The sequence below is a fragment of the Leucopleurus acutus genome (assembly GCF_964270905.1).
Source record: "Leucopleurus acutus genome assembly, chromosome: 18".
In the NCBI taxonomy this organism is placed as follows: domain Eukaryota; kingdom Metazoa; phylum Chordata; class Mammalia; order Artiodactyla; family Delphinidae; genus Leucopleurus; species Leucopleurus acutus.
In genome coordinates this window covers 78,663,917-78,685,799 of record NC_139160.1, presented here as the reverse complement: position 1 = coordinate 78,685,799, position 21,883 = coordinate 78,663,917, and the positions used below count along the sequence as shown (strand labels likewise).

The 21,883-nt window shown below is 43.1% G+C and overlaps 1 protein-coding gene across 1 annotated transcript in view; it reads right to left on the bottom strand.

Moving 5' to 3' along the window:
* The window catches only part of CDC16 (cell division cycle 16), a gene marked incomplete at its 5' end in the record, with an annotated part of 28,205 nt that extends 13,270 nt beyond the window's left edge, over positions 1 to 14,935 (bottom strand). Inside the window, 12 exons of the mRNA XM_082859273.1 lie at positions 2,851 to 2,976; positions 4,869 to 4,942; positions 5,835 to 5,884; positions 6,915 to 6,994; positions 7,834 to 7,967; positions 8,470 to 8,561; positions 9,559 to 9,718; positions 11,851 to 11,991; positions 12,255 to 12,293; positions 13,401 to 13,498; positions 13,598 to 13,652; positions 14,888 to 14,935. Coding sequence (XP_082715399.1) covers positions 2,851 to 2,976; positions 4,869 to 4,942; positions 5,835 to 5,884; positions 6,915 to 6,994; positions 7,834 to 7,967; positions 8,470 to 8,561; positions 9,559 to 9,718; positions 11,851 to 11,991; positions 12,255 to 12,293; positions 13,401 to 13,498; positions 13,598 to 13,652; positions 14,888 to 14,935 — 1,097 coding nt within the window. The remainder of the gene's footprint in view (positions 1 to 2,850; positions 2,977 to 4,868; positions 4,943 to 5,834; positions 5,885 to 6,914; positions 6,995 to 7,833; positions 7,968 to 8,469; positions 8,562 to 9,558; positions 9,719 to 11,850; positions 11,992 to 12,254; positions 12,294 to 13,400; positions 13,499 to 13,597; positions 13,653 to 14,887) is intronic.
* Positions 14,936 to 21,883: the final 6,948 nt, after the last annotated feature.

Genomic DNA, 21,883 nt, shown 5'->3' with positions numbered 1-21,883 from the left:
ACTGGGGTAAGGAAGCGACACCAGACAGTATCTCAAATCCACAAGGACAAATGAAGAGAACTTGAAATGGAAAAAAAGGTCAACATAACAAACGACATAAATATACACCTGCTTGCGTTTCTTCTCACAGCTTCTTTGAAAAACAACATTACACACGGAAATAATCATAACAACGTATAACTGAGAGAACTTGTTGTTAGCAGACCTGCCCAACAAGAAATACTAGTAGGAGTCCTCAATCTGAAATGAAAGGACACAAGATAGTAACTCAAATCCACAGGAAAAAATAGAGTTTAGGCGAAGTAACCACATAGGTTAGGATAAGACAGTACCAATGTATTTTTGTCTGCAACCCTTCTTCTACTTGCTCTACTGAAATTGAGTTGGTGCCGTAAAGTAAGAATTACATTTGGTTTTTGTCTCTGGTTGCTGGCACAGGGCTCCTAAGAGCCCTGGGATCTCCTGAGTGAGAGGAGCGTCTTTTGTTAATGAGCCCCTTCTGATCACACCCAATTTATGCTACTGGGGTGACTCAGAGTGGGGCTGGTTACCAGGAAGACCGAGTGATGAGAGGACTGGAACTTTCAGGCCCACTCACAGACCTCCTGGAAGGGAGGCTGCAGCCTAAGCTCTGTAAGAGCTCTTGCACAGTCAGCTTCAGAAGAATTCCGGGTTGGTGAACATGCTGCGGTGCTGGGAGGGTGGCGCCCAGAGGAGCAGAGGCTCCACGCACCCCCACTCACGTGCCCTGCCCTATGCATCTCTTCCATTTGGCCCTTCCTGAGTTGTATCACTTATAAGAAGCAAAATGCTTTCCTGAATTCTATGAGTCGTTTTGGCAAATGATCAAACCTTAGGAGGGGGTTGCGGGAACCCCTGGTTTGCGGCCAGTCAGAAGTACAAGTGACCCAGGACTTGCGATTGGCATCTGGAGTGGGGAGGGGCAGTCTTGTGGGACTGGGCCCTTAAGCTGTGAGGTCTGCATTAACGCTGGGTAGTTAGTGTCAGAACTGAATGGACTAGTAGGACCCAGCTGGTGTCTGGAGAAGCAGAGAACTGGTTGTTGGTGTTGGAAAGTACCCCAGTCAGTATTAATCCAAACTAGATTGGATAAAAGCTGTTCTGGTGAAAAAGTGAAACTGAGAGAAAAATGTTTATCCTGATGAGCTGATTTGAAAATTTAATTAGAAGTGTCAGACTGGGAAACATTAAAACATTAATCATGTCATTAATTATCACTGGTTTTGACTCTTAGCTAGTAACTAACTAATAACTAGTAATAACTGTTCCTGGGCTTGTGAGCACCCAGAGTAGCAAAGTGAAATTAGCAGACTAGCATTTCCTCACAAGAAACAACCCACGGGAAGTTATCATTTGCTGCCAGTTCACCAGATTGATGGATCGGGGGTATGGGCAGACACTGGAGCCAAGCTTCAGCAGAGCACTGGAAAGGGTCTCGCATGTCTTGGTGACTAGGATGGACTGGGTACGAGGACCGTTTAGATGGATCAGTAACTGGCTGAACAACTTTAATCTGGAGGATTACTCTAGTAATATGTTAGTATCATGGACTTATGGACTGAATGTATGTCTGCCCCCAAATTCGTATGTTACACCCTAACCCCCAGTGACTATATTCGGAGAGAGGGCCTGTGAGGAAATAATAAAGGTTATGTGAGGGCATGAAGGTGAGGCCCTAATATGGCGGGGCTGGTGCCCTTGTGCGAGACACTAGACCTAGCTCTCTGCCCTGTGAGGACACAGTGAGAAGGCAGCCGGGAAGAGCCCCCCCCCCCCACCCTCCCCGGAACCCAATCAGCCAGCCGGCCAGCCAGCCTTAGAACCGGGAGAAAATAAACTGCTTCTGCTTAAACCCCCCCAGTGTATGGCGTTTTGTTATGGCAGCCTGAGCTGACTAACGAAGTCAGGGAGCTATGTCTTTTACAATATTTTCATGGACAGCTAGTTAGATATCAAAGTCATACATATCAAATTTAACATAACTAAAAAAGCTGGGGCCATAAATAATATAGATGCAGAACTGGGTACCAAAATGAGTCTGACAGTCTGGAAAGGTAAAGCAAACCTAACCAGATGAAATTCAATCAGACAAGTTAAGGCAGCTAACTTTCACTGAGTGCTTTCTATGTGTCTGAAACTGGAATTACCTCAACTATCCCTCACAGCAAGCCTAGATGTTAAGTGTTGCCACGATTCCTATTCTTTCAGAGGTGCACGGCTGGCCAAGATCACCAGGCAGTCTGGCTCCAGACCAGCCCTCTGCACGCCGGCACTCCCACTACCTCTCCACGCAGAGGTGGGGCGGCAGACAGCAGAAGCAGCCGCACAAGAGAACGAGGCACAGTAAAACCGATGGCAAATCCAAAGAGTCAACAGGAACGACAGCAATTCCTGCTCCCCAAAGTACCATATGCTCTCAGGGCACACCGGCTACTACCAACACATCTAACACTGATATAAATCTACAACACCGGCGAACTCAGTCCTGAACCTGAGTACTGAATTGAGCCGCATAAGTACCTTCTGGACATAAGTAGGATATAAATAATAACTTTGCTCACGAATACTCTCATTCTTACATGAGCATGTGAAAAACAGCTTCCACCCTATCCTGTTCCCTTAGCCTAACTTGTTAGTCCCCTTTTGTATTGGTTAAGGTAAACTGCTAGGCAAAATCACTACACCAGCTTCTTTCCCTCTCACTTCCATAGTTATTTCACAATCATAAGCTACTAACATGATACATTATTCTTTTGTTCAGTTTAACAACCAATGGCAGAGATAGTAATAATAAAATTTCGCTTTGCTTAAGCCACCTGCTCTGCGCACCCTTTCATCAGCTGCGCTGCCGTGAAGTAAGCAGCCATCGCTTGGTCATGTTCACTCTCAACTGCGAACGAATGCCCGTAAGCGATCCATGCCGGCCCATAGGTCTTCTCCAGCGTCGTAGCTTTGCTAAAACAAGAGATTTCATTCGAGTGTGTAATATTTATTCTTAAACTGTTAGGTTAATTTTATGTAAGTTCATGGTTTCAAGGACATCAGAATTAATGAATGAGTTGTCAACATATTAAACACTAATGTAACATTTACGTTAATTCACTTGAAATAAAATGTTTAATAGTACAAGCAAATTTTTAAGTAATTTTAGGAGAGGTCCACAACTTCTTAGGTACTATAGTGGAGCCCATTAGCTTTCTGTATAGAATTTACAAATATTACTTAATCCAGGAGCTTCACTTCAAAACCTAGTAGATAAACGGTGGTAGCAGCAACCACTTAAGGAAGTGTGCCTTATACGCATCACCTAATCCTCATAACCTTCAAGATAAATTACTATTTATATTTTAACGATAAGTATACTGAGGTTGGGAAGATTAAGTGACGTCCTACAGATGATTAAGAGACTCATGCTGGTTCTGTGGACTGGACTATCTACATGGTCTTAAATAGTCTTCAACCCGGTGACCCACAATAATAAAGAGAACACATCACAAAACAAACACAGAAAATACAAAAGGGGAGATTCCCACTTCTCAGCATTTTATTTTCTAAGTTTTCTTTTACCCAAATGTTCCGTTTCATGTAGAATTCATCACTGAATAAGCACGCTAAGTCAGAGAAGCATAGTTCAAAGGAACCATCATAACATGAAGCGCACCGCTCCCGAAAAGAACACGAGCACCCTTCTTCTAAAATGCTTAGGGGCTTCCCTGGTGGCGCAGTGGTTTAAAATCTGCCTGCCAATGCAGGGGACACGGGTTCGAGCCCTGGTCCGGGAAGATCCCACATGCCGCGGAGCAACTAGCCCCGTGAGCCACAATTACTGAGCCTGCGCGTCTGGAGCCTGTGCTCTGCAGCAAGAGAGGCCGCGATAGTGAGAGGCCCGCGTACCACGATGAAGATTGGCCCCCACTTGCCGCAACTAGAGAAAGCCCTTGCACAGAAACGAAGACCCAACACAGCCATAAATAAAAAAAAAAAAAAAAGTCAAAAAAAAAAAATAAATAAAAATAAAATGCTTAGCTGCCCACCAATCAGAGAGCTCGCCCTAACGTCTTCCTAGTGCAGGATCCTCTCCTGTCATCTTAGCAATTTTCCTAACAATGCTGACATACCACTACATCATTCCCATTTTCACAGAAGAAAGGGAAGGTAGGAGAAATGAACTCTCCCAAGGAATTATAGCTAGTAAGTGGCAGAATCTGGATTAGAATTCAAGTCTGTGTCCAAAGTTTATGAACTTCACCACAGATCCATTTTCTATTTCGTTCACATGGAGGAAGTCACAGGTATTATTAGACATATTTCTGTACTTGTGTAATTGAATAGCACTGGTTAAGTAGTTTGATTGGGCTGCATGGAGCTCCTCAAGCTAAAACCACAGCAGATCCTTACATAAACCAGTTCACTATGCCAAGAGTTCTGTTTTATAGTCACATTTAGTGACCCTAACCTCACATAAAGTGTCATGTAATTTCACAACTATTAACAAAAGAAGTCCTAAGAGTAAGAGGTTAATAGTATCTCTATAAATAAAAAAAACTTTCGAAATACTTTGTATTATTCCCTATTTTTTCATATTTATTCTCATTTATAAATAAAAGTTTAAATACATCATAAGCTCCTTGAGGACGAGGTCTATACCACTGACTACTTTTATCTCCCCTCATGGCATCTTATAAAGAGCAGGGTAAATGATGGACACAACTGAATGGAATCTGAAGAAAACCTTTATTCTTTCATACTGCTTTTAAAAGTACTACTAATTACTGCATTAAAGCAGATGACCAAGAAATCACTTCCTGTAGGTTCACTACAGAGGGAGGAAGACAGTAAGTTCATACCTGAGATATCTTCTGGCATGTTCATTTTTATGACCGACCATGAGATAATAGCACCCCACTGCAAACCAAGACACCTAAAAAGTTTAAAACGTACCATGACCAAAGACGCTTAACCTTGAACCGGGAATCTGTAACAAGTCAGAGGTCCCAGCATATACTCTAGTTCAAGTCAGAAACGTCGCTGAGACAGGCTGTCTACTAAGGGTCCTGGGTGACACGAGGCCAGACTCTCTACAGCTCTTGCTCCAGGCGCTTCCCATCGCACCCCTGCAGCATCTGAACCTCTTCCTATGGCAAAGCCAGCCTGAGTCCCAGCCTCCCACCTGCACTGTGTCTTCCCCACCCCACCTTGGTTCTACAGATTCCACCTCTTCAGCTGACTTCTCTTGCACTGGTTTCGCCTCTTTATAAATTGTTTTCACACTGGTCTGGGGTGCAGATTCTTGTCTGAGACTTAAACCCTGACCCCTGAGTTTTGTCTTTAAGGACATGGTTCCTGATTCCATTTTCAATTTCTAGGTCTTCATTCTGATCCATGGCAGTTTGGAAGACACAATGGTTCAATTCAGTGCATAATTCAGTAAGTTATCATACATGTAATGTGAGAAAGCTACCAAGCAGTTATTAGCATTGCTTATGAGAGGTATGAGTATGACTTTCACTTTCAATATTTAATTTTTCTGTATGTTAGCTACTTCAAAATAATATGCATATACAATTTCTGTAATCATAAAAAGTAAAGATTTTTAAGTTATATACTAAGAAAATATATACTTTCATGAATTGAAAAAGTGAATGCTGCTTCTAATTATCATAAGCACTAGGAGATTCTGCTCCAACACCTTAAAATAAAACATTATTTGCTTGAATTTAAATTTAGCCTCTGTCTAAACACCTGTTAAGTATTTTCTTAAAGTTCAGGTAAGAAAAAAGACACTATAAGGGAAAAAGTTTATATTTACTTACAGGATTACTAGGATATAAATCCACCAATTTATGAGAAAGATAGAAAAGTTCTACATTAGAGAAAAAGAAAAAAAAAAGAATAAAATTATTCACAGCAAATGAACTTTAAGATATGAGTTTCCCCCAGTTACAGCTCTTCACAATCATATAAATCTTGTTCTCGCAGCAATGATTTCATACTTTTCTTTCTTGCTGGATACAAAATCCATTTACCTAATGCCATATAGAAACTCCACGGAGCAGATACTACGGCTGTTTCACGTACCCCCACCTCCAATCCCTCAGCCCACTCCAGGCCCTAAGTGGGCGCTGAGCGCTTATCGAGTGACTAGCAGCCTGGATGAGAGGCACACGACAAAGCACTCCACGTGCTTAAGAGGCTATTTCAAGGGGCCTCGCCTGTCTTAAAGCCCAGGTTTCTTACTCCACGGGCCTAGTACAGACTGTCTTGACCACCCACAGCCAATTTGGTTGACCAAAGCCTCCCGTTTATGGAACCAGCAAGATGATGTGCTCCTGGGTAACACAAAGTCCCGGGCTGCACTTCCAGCAAAGCCCCTGGAGGCGCGATGCTGCTGGCCCACAGGCCATGCCTGGAACAGCAGGGGCCCAGAGCTGGGGTGCCTGGCTAGTTTTCCTCCTGACCGAGCTGACGAGTCAGTTTAGAAGATTTAAGGGCAAATACAGTCCAAACCCTGTAAATGTTTCCAGAATATGGAAAATGTGAGAAAAAAATCTGCCCCCTTCCCGTTTCTAAACAGTTACTGACTCCTGCCATACCAGCTTTCTTATGGATTTTACAAGAAAAAGGGAAAAGGCACACCTGGCACCCAATGCTCTAAAGCTAACACACCTTGGAGCACAAATTACATTTGAGAAAAGGAAGCAGGAATTAGGGATATAGAAACAGTGTGCTCTGCTGGGATAACAGAAGAGACTGCTGGTTACTTGGATAAGCATTTCCTCCCCCAGGTGTTAACCTGCAATCTGAATTGTCCAGGATTTGTGAGACAGAATTTCCAGAGCTACAGAATATTTTTTGTCTTAAAAATTATTATTTTAATTTAAAGAAATTCTTACCATTTGCTTTATTCAGCTCCACAAGTGTCCCTATATGTACAGGTAAACAATTTGCATGGAAAGGATCTTTTTCCATTACTCTGAAAGTTAAAGAAACACACTATGTACATACGTACAAACAGTATGTAACAGCGCTCACTGCAATTAGCTATGCTTATCCAAACAGTCATTACCACATTACATACAATACTGTGGGCTAGAATACATTTTTACTTCTTAACTCCATTATCTTCAGATTTGTTCAGTTAAGGCAATGATTAAGTTTTAAATGAAAGGGAAAATCCTGATTTATTCAGAATCAATCAAAATAAACATCACCACATACATTTACTTTAAGCTAACAGAACTGTACCACATAAAATAAGTGGTCTAATTATTTAGAAGGATCAAAAATAATATGAAATATTAAATGAATCCTAACTATCTGTCAATTAAAATTTTAGTGAATTCAAGGATTTTAAGCAACCCGAAAGATCCATTAAAAACAGTACATGTAAAGGACAAGTGCGAACTATGCACATGGAAAGACTGGTGCTGGGGGAGGAGGCCTGGCCAGTTAGTGAGCCTGACACCCAGTACCTATAGGATTTTATTAGCCTCTGCTTTAAGAAAGAACGGACTTCATAAAACTACGTGCCAGATGGTATTCTCAAACTTGCAAATTATCTCCTGGGAGGGACAGGATACTCCCGAGTTAATAGAATAAAGCAACAAACGTGCATACACCTGTGTCAGTATATTGCTCTTTTGAGATGACACGCCCCCCCACTCCCACCCCCCCTGTACTCTGCAAATGGAAAAGGCAGCTTAAATGATCATCCATCAGTTTGACATTATTCAGAAAGCAGGTCCCATATATTTCTCATGTAAAATGGACTAAACTCTACGTTCCTGCACAAAAATAAGTGGATGTACTTACACAGAAGTCAGCTTGTAGCACATTTTAAAATCACAGTTATAATAATGTCTTTCAGCTAAAGACACGACCACATCCAGATTCTCCTGCAAACCATCTACAGACTCGGGGATAACAGTTTCACTAGGTTTATTATACTGAAACAGAGAAATGCAAACATGACTCAGTGTGCAGCACCGAATCAAAAAGCAGACTCAACGTGGCCCGAGTGTTTCAAGGTTTAACACAATGACACCTGTGAGATGCTCGAAACTTTTCTAACTTCAAGTATCACCAGTACTCCTCTCAGCAAGTCTAATTCTCTTCTCAATTTTATCACAGAATTCCATGGTAGGAAGTATTTTACAAAATAGTAGTTTAGGAAGCATGAGGAAAAAATCCTCATTTTCACACATCATTGATTATCTGATAGTTCAATCTTTTAAAAGTATGAGTTGTTCCCGGGAGGAAGATAGATACTTTGGGAAGCTTTTTCAGGAATCACATCATATATTTTAAATAATCTAAATCTGTCCTTGCAAATGTGCTAAACTGATAAAAATTAATTTCTAAATTCTTAACCTGTGAAAGAATAGAGGACAAATTTAATGAAATAAGATGCTTATACAAAGCAAATACTAACTTTGTGTTTTTACTTACCTTTTTCAATTTGTTCTCAAATAGAAAACGTAGCAATTCCTGTTCTTCAGTACAGAGCTTGCTAAGAGGTAGTGATTCAAGAAGTTCTTTTTCTAAAAAATGTTGAGAAAAAAGGAACGTTCTCACAGTATTTATGGGGAAGAAAAATCAGCAATGAAAAATATTCTTCTATAGTTCTTGGTTTAAGTAAATTGAGCTCAAAAGAGAAAATAACAAGACAGAATGAACTTGAGAAAACTAAGACAGTGGTTCCAGACCCAGGTAATAAGAATCACCTTGAGGGCTCTGCATGAACCCGCCAGGCAATTCTAGTCATCACCAGACTTAAGAACCACCAAGCCACTTACCCACCCTCAGCACTACGGACACCGTGGGGACAATTCTCTGCCGTGCTGGCTGTCCTGCGCACTGTAGGATGTGTGCAGGACCTCTGGCCTCTACCCGCTAGATGCCAGCAGTAACCGCCCACGCCCCACCCACCTGCAAGCTGTGACAATGAAACTGCCCAGACACCACCAAACGTCCTCTAGGGGGCAAAACCACCCTGGCTGAAAACCACGCATTAGGCTAAAATGTCTGAATGCCATGCATTAGGCTAAAATGTCTGAATGCCATTAATACAACATCTCCACTTTCTGTTTCTCTCGTTTATCCACCTCACACCACTGGCAACATACTAGGTCAATGGTTCTCAGCCCGATGGATCTCAGGATCATCTGGGAGCTGTAAACCATCTGAGGCCAGGGCCCCACCACCAGATTCTGATTCGACTGGTCTGGAGTTAGGACCTGCACAGTGATGTTTTTAAAACTCCTGGGGGTTTGAAGAGCAGCCATGTTGGAAATTACTGAATCAGATCCTGAATTCTTTACAACTTTAAATCACTCATCACATCACAATCCCTGAAGATTCTGGCTGCAAGAAGCACCGCACAATACCGTATTTTGCAACGTGCTTCATGTGTGAAGATGTGAAGGAAGTTTAAACCTGTACATAACAGCCTGCTCTTGATTCTATAGATTTCAGAAAAACAAAAAAATCCAAACAGTATTAATTGTGCTAAACATAAAAACACCTGGGTTTCCAAACCTTCTTGGGCTGTCAACATGTGGTGTGACGTTAAAAGATCAAATGCTTCAAAGCAGTAGACGTCAAGCTTCAAAGCTTCTTTATAGCTGTAAGTAGCGAGGGTTCGGTTATCTAGAGCATCATAGATTTTTCCTCGTAAAAGACAAATAGAACTCTTTATCTGTTGGAAAAATGATGAGTGACATACTAAGTCAGCACTACTGAAATTAATTTTTTATCAAAAATCATATATTGTCTGAAGGCTAAGACTTTTTTTTTTTACATCTAAAAGGATGTGCTCCATCCAATGTCAGACACAATATAAATTAATAGAAACATAAAAGCAAAGTAAAACTTCTCTCATCTATCTTCCTTAGGCTCTCCTCACTTCAACAAACCTTTATAACTAGCTTACACGTTACTGCTACTTTGTTCATTACTTGTTCTGTCTCAAATAGGGTAATGATTTAGAGACAGCATACAGAGCATACGTATATTAAATCAAACACGAAGACCGTTTGATAGGTAGATCTCAATGAACGAACCTTAGTAAATATTAGAAAACCGGCAGCAATGCAGCACAGACCTTTGGGAACTGGACAGACCTGAGCTCAAATCCCAGCTGTGACACTTACGAGTGACCCTGGACAATGCTCTAACCTCTCGCGACTCGGTTTCCTCCCCTCATCTAACTCACAGGCTCTGTAAGGATCAGAGGTGGTACCATCGGTAGCCAGCACATGGTAAGCTGCTCACACGGCAGCCACCTCACTACTACCATTAACAGGAGGATGCAGAAATCTGATTTGTGTTCCAGATTCTGAACCTCAAAAAACAAATAAGTGAGCTTAAAGATGGTCCAGAGATGCAGCTAAAATTGGTAATGGGGACTTCCCTGGTGGCACAGTGGTTAAGAATCCGCCTGCCAATGCAGGGGACACGGGTTCGAGCCCTGGTCCGGGAAGATCCCACATGCCACGGAGCAAACTAAGCCCGTGCGCCACAACTACTGAGCCTGTGCTCAAGAGCCCGAGAGCCACAATTACTGAAGCCCTCGCGCCTAGAGCCCATGCTCCGCAACAAGAGAAGCCACCCCAATGAGAGGCCCGTGCACCGCAACCAAGTGTAGCCCCCGCTCGCCACAACTAGAGAAAGCCTGCACGCAGCAACGAAGACCCAACGCAGCCAAAAATAAACAAACAAATAAATAAATAAAAATTGCCGTCTCTCAAACCACTAAAAAAATAAATAAATAAAAATGGTAATGGGATTCATCATAAAATCACAATTCAAAAATAGTAGAGGACATTATGAGAGAATCTTAGACCTATGCAGTATCCTATGAGTTATTAAAAAAAGTAAACTCATAAAATAAATAACGCATTACAAATAAATCATGCATTTCTTAGCAGTTAATGGATAAGAGGTCCAAGAATAATGATAATCCTCAACTCCCTCATAAATGTATTTCTTCACAAAAAAATGTGCTTAAAAAGAAAAAAAACCCTAATAATGTATAGTATTCCCACCTTCTTGAGATGAACAGTAGAGTAACCAAGTTCCCTCATAGATATGTTATAAAGAACAACTGGGAAATGGGGGATTGGTGGGTAACAGCTAAAGGGTACAGGGTTTCTCACTGAAGTAAAAAAAAAAATGTTCTCAAACGGACTGTGGTAAGGGTTGTACAGCTCAGCGAATATATTGAAAACCGAGGTACTATGCACTTCAAATGCATGAATTGCACGCTATGTGAATTACATCTCGAGAAAGCTGTTAAAAAAAAAGTTAACAGTCCAGATTAGCAATCTGACCGTGGGTGGTATTTACCATGTTACATTGTATCAGTATAATCTCTGCCAGCAAGGAATTTGCAATTCTATGCAGGCATGAAGTATACAAACTGAAATACACAAAATAAGGTAAACAGTAACACCACACCACTCCCTGGAAAGAAACAGTCTAAGGTAATCAAGGTTTCTTGGGGGTAAGTAAGTACAAAACACTGTTGAAATACAGTAAGAAGGGAAAACATTATTCCACCTGTGGGGAGGAGTTTAAGGTATCAAATGTAAGAAGAAAGAGCTTAAATCTGCCTGTTTCAGATTCCAGCATCTGAGGACACAACTACAACTTCTAACTGATGGCTCAGAAATGTCTCAATCTTCTTGGGTTGGGAAAATTAAGTAAGTTGGCAATCAAACTATTTTAACATGATTGTACTCAAGTAAAAGAAGGTGATTTACATTTGCCCTGCCATGTGGGCAATTCTTACTGATGTTACGGAAGCATGGTTATTACAGCGTTACTTACCGAGGACTGTGACATTTCCCAGTCACTGGAGGGGTCTTTCAAGCTACTTTCATCCTTCAAGCATTTCCCAAACAGTCTTTTGCTGATCGGCTCCTCCAGATCAAGAATGTCAAGAGCCTGCTGGTGTTCTTTTGCAGCAAACTGCAGAAAACAGAAATAGCGTTTGTCAACCATGACTTCTGACGCTAGATACACACACAATCACAGTAGATTTTAAAAGGGTAATAAATATTACACCCACTCATTACTTAAATTTAAAATGTCTAAAGTAGAATTTTCTTCAGGCATATGAGCTTTTAGTAAATGGAGAGTCAGTATTTTGAATTCTCACACTCATGGGAGGGATGTGTAACATTCACATCATTAAACCTTTATCGAATAAAACAAACTGAGAGCACACTTACATGGCATCTAGCTGCAAGGTAGCGACATGCTTCATACAACTAGGAAAGAAATGAATCTATTAAAAAAGTGATCAAGATAATATGCATCTTCAATCAAAAAGAAAACTATAACCACGAAGTGAAGAAAGCCATTTTCATAATTCCTCTTTTACTCTCGCAGAGAAAAAAAAAGTCTTTTTAACCCATATTCATCATGAACCTACTGTTTACCAGTCACCAAGGATTCAAAAAGGAATAGGGACCTGCCCTCAAGGAGGTTGTGGCAGGGGAGACATAAACACAGCACATAGTTTCTTTCATAAACTATGAAAGAATCGCATAAAAAATACTAACCAGTTGAATAAGAAAACATCTCCAGGGGAGAGGGTAACTTAGGAGTTGGTCAGCATTCCAGCACTGAGTCTGAATAACTGTCACACATCTAAGGAACTGCAAGCAGTCAGCATGACTGGATACACATTCCATGCACTGATGGTGGTGCTGGGTCAGACACAGACTGGAGAGAAATCAAGAAGCACCTGGGGTGCCTATGAATGCATCTGACTTTATCCTGTAGGCAATAGGAAATCACTGAGTTACACTGTGAGTGATGTGATCAGATCTGTTTTAGGAAGACCACCCTCTGACAGTTTAAAAGATGAACTGGAGACAAGGAAGGTGGGGTGTGGGAAAGATGTTACTGGAGAAAAGAGAAAGGAGAGAGGCTAAAACAACAAAACAGACAAATTACAGGCCTGACACGTATGAATGGTAATGAGATAGAAAGGACTATCCATACTTTCAGAGCTATTTAGGAAACAAAATTTTCAAAACTTAGTGACTAGATGGGGGGTGGGGGGAGGGAAAAACAAAGTGACCGAGATTAGGAATAAGAAATTTTCTCTTGGACTTCCCTGGTGGTCCAGTGGTTAAGACTCTGCGCTTCTAATGCAGGGGGTGCGGGTTCAATCCCTGGTCAGGGAACTAAGATCCCTTATGCCGCGCGGCGCAGCCAAAGAAAAAATAAACGTACACAAGAAATTTTCTCTTTACATTTAATGTGAAAAATTGAATCCTTAAAAATATTTTGACATAAAAAGAACATATACCTGAAATATTAATCTAATAACATTTTTAAAAAGCTTTAAGGTTCATACAATCACTTACTTTGTCCAGTTTTCGTGACCGAAGTGCATGAGCTGCCCTATGATACTGGGCTGTCAGGTAAAGACACTGAGCCAACCAGTAAATGTCCTGGGGTTCCTCTGGAGGGAAAATTACATAAATGGTCAGAGGTGCAAGGTAAAGGAGAAAGTTTTTTAAGGATAGAGAAATCAGAAAAAAAATCAGAATCTGTCACTTACCATGAGAGAGTGAGGCTACTTTATCTGCCCAAAATAGAGCACTCTGATACTGCTGCTGTATCCAAAAACAAACAAAAAAGTGGTAATTGCCCTGTTATTTCAATAGCTTTACACAGATAGGTATTATTAGAATGCTATATAATAAATCAGCATCTCAGTACAATAATTTTTTACGTGTAGTAAAGGGTCTATCAGTCATATCTCTATCTTATATCTCAGGTAGGTGAGTTTTAGTTCAATGGTGCAATAAAAATACTATTGGAAGACCTTTGATATATACAGTTGAAGAAGGTAGTTTTTTTTAACTTATACATTGCAAAATTGTATCAGCAGGTATCTAAAGAAGTAGATAACTTAAGTGATCATTTTGCAACATCTAGCCATTAGTAAGGTTCTCAGTCCTCCTGGATGCAAACCAGCAACTCTGTTGCCAGTCAATTTGGGAGGAGGAATGCTTCTGGGACGGTTACAAATCTGCTCAATGTTAGTGCCTGGAGCGTGGAACCAGGCCTGTCTCCTTCCTCACTGCATCCCCAGAGCCAGAGAAAAAATGCGCAAGGAAGCATTTATTCAATTCAGCTGACTTACGGCAAAGCAAAATACAGCCCTTCAGCGTGCTGCCAAACATTCAGCTGCTACATTTCACATCGAACAGTTCACCGTGAACACGCTTTTCTCTCCCCTTCTTGGTTTCCATTATTGGGAGAGCACACATTTTACAAAAACTAAGTGACATCGCAGATTAAACTGATGCTGCTGATTCTGGAAACATTTCTTTCCCTTAAACACTGTCTGCTGTTCATTCAAGAGGAGTACAGGGAATGAAAGTGTAGTTAACAGGAACTTTTTAAAGTACTGATTTTGAGACTACAGATTTGTTTTTATCTTTATTCAGTTAAATTCGGCCAAATAAAAATGACAACTAAACTTTTCAAAAATTTTCTATTAGCTACCTAAATTCAAAGGCCACCCCGCAACTTTCATCCTAAAATAATCCTTCAACTTCCACCTAGCACGGAGTATGTACTGAGCACCTCTGTGTCCGGGGTGGGCCGGCTGCGGAGCGGGGCTTGAACACGTGTAAGGCTCGCCGCGCGCATTAGTGGCTTCACGCTCAGCGTTCCTCAGCCTCCCGGCTGCACAGGGCGGGGGGCTCGACCCCTCCCTCCGGGGGCTCTACCACGAACCAAAGCCCAGGCCCTTAGGACCGCGCGCCGCCAAGACCCCGACAGCAGCCGCCCCTGCTGCCTCCCGAGCCCCGGCCCGCGCTCCCCGGATCGGGCCGCCCACCTGGTCCAGGTACTGCCGGACGCGCTTCCGCAGCCGCTCCAGGTTCATGGCTGCGTGGCCGGGGTCCGGCGCGCACCCTCCCTCCTGCTGCCCGCCGGGCAGACCCGGCCCCCGCGCCGCCACCGCCCCAAGCCCCAAGCCCGGGACCGACCCCACCCGGCCGCGCGCGCCGCCCGGAAACTACCGCTCCCGGCCCGGCCCCGCCCCGGAAGTCCTCCGCAACTGCGTCCCTCCTGGAGACGGAAACGTGCTGCGCGCCGTTAGTGCCGAGGCTGTCTCTTGGCCCTTGGGTGGCCGGGGTTCTCGTGCGGCCGTGGACGCCTTTCCTCTGGAACTCAAGCCGCCGCGGACGCGCAGCCAATGACGTGTCCGTGCGCGATTCGCTGATTAGCTCGTTCGGAGGCGGGAGCTTGGCAGCTACGCCCCGCGGGTTCCGTGGTTCCAAGCGCGACTCGCATTTCCCGTGTAAAAACGGCGGTAGCCACCTCAGAGGCTGGTTGTGCGGACCGGTGGGTGCACACGCCGTCCCGGCACGTGATGTAGAAGTTCTGCCTGTGGGCGCCATGGCCAAGTGTCCCTTTCAGATTGTCTTTTGGCAAAACCCAAAGGCTCATTCCTCAACCTGAGGTAGAGGAACCTGTGATCAAAAACGAGTAAGAACTGGAAAAGCGGGTCTATTAAAACCTTGGATCCATACAATGGAACATTATTCAGCAGCAACAGTGAATGAGCTGTTGACACATGTATGAACCTTATGCTGAGTGAGAGAGACCAACCGCAAAGGACCTCATGTTGTATGATTCCGTTGACAGATTCTCTTATTGACCAAAGTCTGCCCAGGCTCCCCGAACTTTTTTCAGCTAGGCCTGGCTTTTGGACTTCCATGTTCCTTTCTGCCGTGTACAATTTTTGCAAGAATTCTGATGTCAGTTTAGCCAGAATCCCCCACCCTGTACCTTCCTTATCCACTACAATCTCCCAGGTGATATCTGATTACCCTGGCCCACCTTCAGGGAGAATCCTCCGAACCCTGATGCTTCCTCTTAGCCACTTCCTACTGGTGGGCCCCCACCCGGCTCCTTGGCTATACATTCCCACTTGCCTATGCTGCGTTCTGAGCTGAGCGCGATCTCTCCCTCGCTGCGGATTTCCATCTCAATGGTCCCTATAACTGTGTTGGTAGTTCTCCACCTTTGAATAAAATCTTACAGTGCTTTAACAAAGGTCATTTGAATATTTTTTTCTTTAACACCATTTAAGTGAAATATCCAAAATAGGCAAGTCAGTATAGACAGATAGTTGAGTAGTAGTTGTCAGGGGCTGGAGTGAGGAATGGGGTTGGGCGGATGACAAGTGACCGCAAAAAGTCCGGGACTTCTTTCAGGGTTATGACAATGCTCTAAGATGGATTGTAATGGTTGCTGCGTATCTCCATGAATAAACTAAAAGCCACGAACTCTACACTTTAAACTTTATGGTATGTGAAATATATCTCAATAAAGCTGTTAAAAACCCCTTTTTTGACAAGTTGAATGCAGAAAGAAACATCATTTGACAAATATGTTTCACTCAACTTAATCTGCACAGCATGGTGCCAGCAGTTAGCTGTGCAAACATGAAAAAGTTATGCACCTGAGAGCAATCTCTGCTCATGTAAAATGTTCAGTCTAGTAGAAGGAGACGTGTGTAAATATGTAGATGCAAAGATGCAAGACTCATGAAGGAGCGGAGCGACTAGCAGGGAACAGTCAGTGCTACCCAAGTGAGAAACCAAGTGACATGCAAGCAATTGAAATGGAGATGACGTAATCTGAACTTTTCCTTCCCCGTAATGAAGTTCAACTTTTAAAATAAAGGCAATGCATTCTCATTACCTAAAAACCATTTAATGTAGACAGGCAAACAGCAAATGAAGTCAAAAGACGAGCTAGGGAGAAATTTGAAATCTACCATAAGATGCTAATTTCCTTTAGATGTAATAAGCCAATATAAAGAGACTGATGGCTCAAGAGAAAAAAGGGGGTAAATGACATGAAACTACAGTTCATAGGAAAAGAAATGCAAGAGAATAATAAACATATGAAAGAAAGCTCAACTTCACTCATAATAAGAAAAATTAAAATAGTGAGGTATCACTTTATATACAGCAGCAAAGATCAAAAAGTTTGGCAACACTTTGTGGCAAGAGTAGGGGAAACAGGCCTCCTCATATATTGATTTTGTGAGTGATGTTGATATACTCTCTGTGGTGAACAAGTTGGCATGTCTTCCATGCCTAAACATGTATATACTCTGCCCTAACGCTTCCAATTCTGGGAAACCTCTCATAGAGATGCATATTGCATGTGTGCAGAGTGACCTGCCCCATACGGATAGTCATTACAACATTGTCTGCAAAAGCAAAAAATTAGGGACAATTTCACAACCCGTCAGGTAGGAAACTGATAAAAGAAGCCACAGCATACTCACGTAGTGGAATACCATGCAGCTGTTTAAAAGAACAGGCAATTCTACATGTGGATATGGAAAAACCTCCAAGATATATTAAGGGGGAAAAAACAAGGGATAGGGAAGTGTTTATCATATGTGACCGTTTGGGTAAAATAGAAAACTAAAGAATGGGTAGAAAGATCATTAAACTATCCCTGGGAGGACCAATTAGGCCATTGGCAACAGTGCAATGCCTCTGGGAGAAGTGCTGGAAGTTAAACGGTGGTGGACGTGGAAGAGACTTTTCCCTGGGTATGCCTTTGAGCTTTTTGACTTTCAGACCGTGTACTGTATTGCCTTTTAAAAGTAGATACAACCTTTATCAATATAAAATCCTAGGAAAGAAAGAAAAGAGAGAAGAGAGAGAAAAAGAGAAAGAAGAGAAAGAGAAAGAGAGAAAAAAAGAGAAGCCAAAAGAACATAAAGCTTCCCACAAGGATTCCGTGTACTCAAAAACTCTTCTCTCACTACTTTCGTGAGTTGCCTTGTGAGTTGCCATGTCCTTTTTCTATGCATACACATACACTGGATAATACTTTGAAACAGTCCCTTTAAATTTCTTCTCCTGTGTCTTTCCCTTTCCTTCTCTTCCTTTCCCACCCCTTCCATGCCAGCAGGTCATAATCAGCTCCATGCTCATTAACTTGGGGTAGGCATATGGCAGGTTATAGTTCAAGCCATATTCTCAATTGCTTCTTTCATTTAATGATATTATATATAATTATGTGTGCATTACCTCCTTAGATTTTGTCTTTTTCTGTCACTTAAGTTTCGCATGGATGCGCTCTATAAAAGACTCCCGTGATGACGGTGTGTACAGACTGTAGACGTTCCCCTGACCCGTCCCCCCTCTTCTCAAAAACTATCACTGTCAATCGTTGTGCATTTTCTTCTCTCCTTTCTGTGCTTTGAATGCACATATGCACATTTACAGATATATCTCTTTTCTTTTCTACAAAAATGAGGGATACAGTATGTGATTATTCTGAGAATTGCCTTGTTCACTGGTATACCTTGGAGAAGTTCCCAGTCAGAACCTGCTTTGTTCTTCCTGATGACTGAAAAACGTTTCACGTTCTATTCATCAGACTAGGCGGAGTGATGATGCTTTACAAACTACCACTTCAGGTCATACCTCAGTGGCTGTGGTGGTTGGTTTTATGTATGAACTTGACTAGAGCACAGAATGCCGAGATCTCTGGTTAAACATTATTCTGGGTGTGTTTGTGAAGGTGTTTTAGATGAAATTAACGTTTGAATCAGTAGACTGAGTAAAGATTGCCCTCCCCCATGTGGAGCAGCCTCATCCAACCCATTAAGGAGCTGAATAGAACAAAAAGGTACAGCCAGGGGCTTCCCTGGCGGTCCAGTGGTTAAGACTCCACGCTTGCACTGCAGGGGGCACAGGTTCAATCCCTGGTTGGGGAACTGAGATCCCACAGGCCACATGGTAAAATGATGATAAAATGATAAAAGCAAACAAACAAATAAAAAAGACACATGTTGCTTATCAGAGACACAACTTGGTTCAAAATCCATTTGATACAATCACCAGTTAACAAAATAATGGAGAAAAACGTGATTTAAGAAAAAAAAGAAGGTGCAGCCAGACAGAGGTTGTTCTCTCTGCCTAACTGCTGGGTATTGACCTTCTCCCGCCTTTGGACTCGGACTGGAACCCACAGCGTCAGCTCCCCAGGTCTCCGGCTCGCTGCCTCAGACCCTGGCACAGCTCAGCCTCCGCAACTGCGTGAGCCAGTTCCTTACAGTAGGTTGGCGTGCGTGTAGTTGCAGAGAGACATGTATCTTAAGATAGCAACCGTTTCCTCCAGGAAACCTTTGAGCGCCCCCAAGTCCCAAGTTGGGCTTACGTGTCCCTCCTATACTTTTTAGTAACACCATTGTGATTGCCAGTTCATGGTTTCACATTGCCCTGTAGTCTATATGTCCCTTGGGAGCAAATGCTGGTGGAGAAGGTAAGGAGAGGAAATAAATAGTCAGCCACTCCTGGTAGGGCTCTAATATTGTTTCCAAGGGCTCCAAGCGCTACATGAAGTGGGTCGTGACTGATGTCAAAGTGTGGGCAGGGCTGTGCTCCTTCCAGAGGCTCTAGGGGAGAATCCGACCCCTTGCCTTCTCCAGCACCTGAGACACCTGCAGACACCCTTGGCTCCTGGGCTTTAAAGCCAGCAGCGCAGCATCTTCAAGCCTCCATCTGATTCGGACCCTCTTGCTTCTCTCTCACTTATAAAGATCCTTGTGATAATAATGCTTCCACCCCAATTACCCAGGAAAACTGCCGTATTTAAAACCCTTAACTTAGTCACCTCCAAAAAGTCCTTTTTGCCACTTTGGGTACCATATTCACAAGTTCAGGAGTTAGGCATGGACATCTTGGGAGCTGTTACTCTGCTCACCACGTCGGCCACCCAAAGGCATGCCTTTATTACACCAGGGTAAGAAAATATAAATGAATCAGACAAAAGCCATCCTTTCTGCTGGAGGCCAACTCCAAGTGCATGGACCGCCGTTGCCAGGACCATATTTTCTTTCCAGCACCGTAGGCAAGTGCTTTACCCACTGTTACTGGAGGGTAGTCGTGGGGTGGGGAGGGCAGCCAGAGGCAGACGTGAAGGTCCTGTGAAAACCTCAGAGCCACACCGTGGGAGGCAGCAAGTGTGCTGTCTGGTGGGAAAGGGTCTCTGAAGTGAGACTGCCTCAGTTCAGACCCAGAGCAGAGGTTCCTCGACCTCTTGGTGTGTCATTTTCCTCATCTATCAAATAGCGCTTACTTCGTATGATTGAGGTGTGTGAGGCCTTAATGAGATCATTCATGTAAAGTGCTTAGAATAACGCTGAACATCTTCCTGTGATCATGTTAACGTGAATATCAGGATATATTGCATTGCATTAGACGACATTATATTATGTTATGCGTGGCATTTGTTACTAGTGGCAATAGATGTAGCAGAAGTCTTGCTAAGAAGCCTGGGCGGCACAAACGGCAGCGTGAAAATCTATCTCAGCCGCTTCTGGGTCCATCTCAAGGCCGGACAGTTTGCTCCACTCCGCTTGACGTCTCTGCACCAAGACAGCTCCTGTTTATCTCCTGCCCCACTCAGCTCCATGGAATGGCTAAAAAGCAGTGACCAGGCTGCCAAACAAAGTTTCTGGAATCTCAGGTAGGCCCGGAGTTTCTCTGTCGTGCTAAGGCTGGCCAGGCGACTTGTCATACCCAATTTCATGTTTAGCGTCTTCATTGAACTTTTTTTTTTTATTAACTTATATGTCTGTGTTAAAGTCATATATTTGAGATGAATAATTAGTAAAATCACAAATATAATCTAAAATTTTCTTTCCATCAAACTCATTTTTAAAAAGACAAAATAAAACAGTGAATTCAGTTTGGATTACAGCCCTCAGGAACTGAATCATACTGACATTTTCCAGATGTGTTTGAGGGTCATACATCTTTTATTTCATTCCATGAGGCCAGGCTCTTCAAATGTCTTCAAGTATTAAAAGCTTTGCTGCAGGGCTTCCCTGGTGGCGCAGTGGTTGAGAGTCCGCCTGCCGATGCAGGGGACACGGGTTCGTGCCCCGGTCCGGGAGGATCCCACATGCCGCGGAGCGGCTGGGCCCGTGAGCCATGGCCGCTGAGCCTGCGCGTCCGGAGCCTGTGCCAGGAGAGGCCACAACAATGAGAGGCCCGCGTACCGCAAAAAAAAAAAAAAAAAAGTTTTATTGCAAAAGGATTTAATAAAGTAAACACACCCTTGAAAGCACAGCTTGTCACGTTTTTCCAGTTCGTTCTTTCCTGTGCTTGATGGCAGCTACGGAAACTTCTCCACTGCAAGCAAATCAAGGTGCTCTCTTGACACTTGACTATGTGAAGAATCTAAACCTTGGAGAAGTTTAATTTCAAAGGCCCAAGAATCTTTAAGCAGTAACCAATACCCAAACGAGACTTCTCCACTTTCACAGTAGCATGTAGCACATCACTTTCACATGTAGCACATCACTCACCTCACCACCTCGGGGGTTGTGGCAGTGTCACCTCCTTGCAGGACAGGGGTCTGAGTCCCAGGGATTTACTGAAGGGGCTTGTGCCCTTTCTGGCCACTGCTCTGAAGGGGCAAGCAGGACCCTTGGCTACCGGAGGATTTTTGCTAATGAGCCCACAGCATCTAGTTAAGACCATTTCTTTATCAAATGCTGTTGCTGGAAATATTTATAAACCATATTAGCCCACGTTAGTGAGTTAGTGAGTGTGGTAGGGGAACCATAGTGATGCAAGGTTCAGCTCCAGGTGTGTCATTCTAAGATCAGTGATGACGATGTGGCTGCAGGTGACAACGGGTATAGGAGGGGAAAAAGGGCAAGAATAAAGCAGGAGGCTGCTGTGGAATATTTGTGTCCTCCCAAAATGCACATGCTGAAACCTGACAAAGACTTAGGAGTTACTAACACCTGCCCCTCACCTCCCTCGGGACTGTGGCCTGTTGT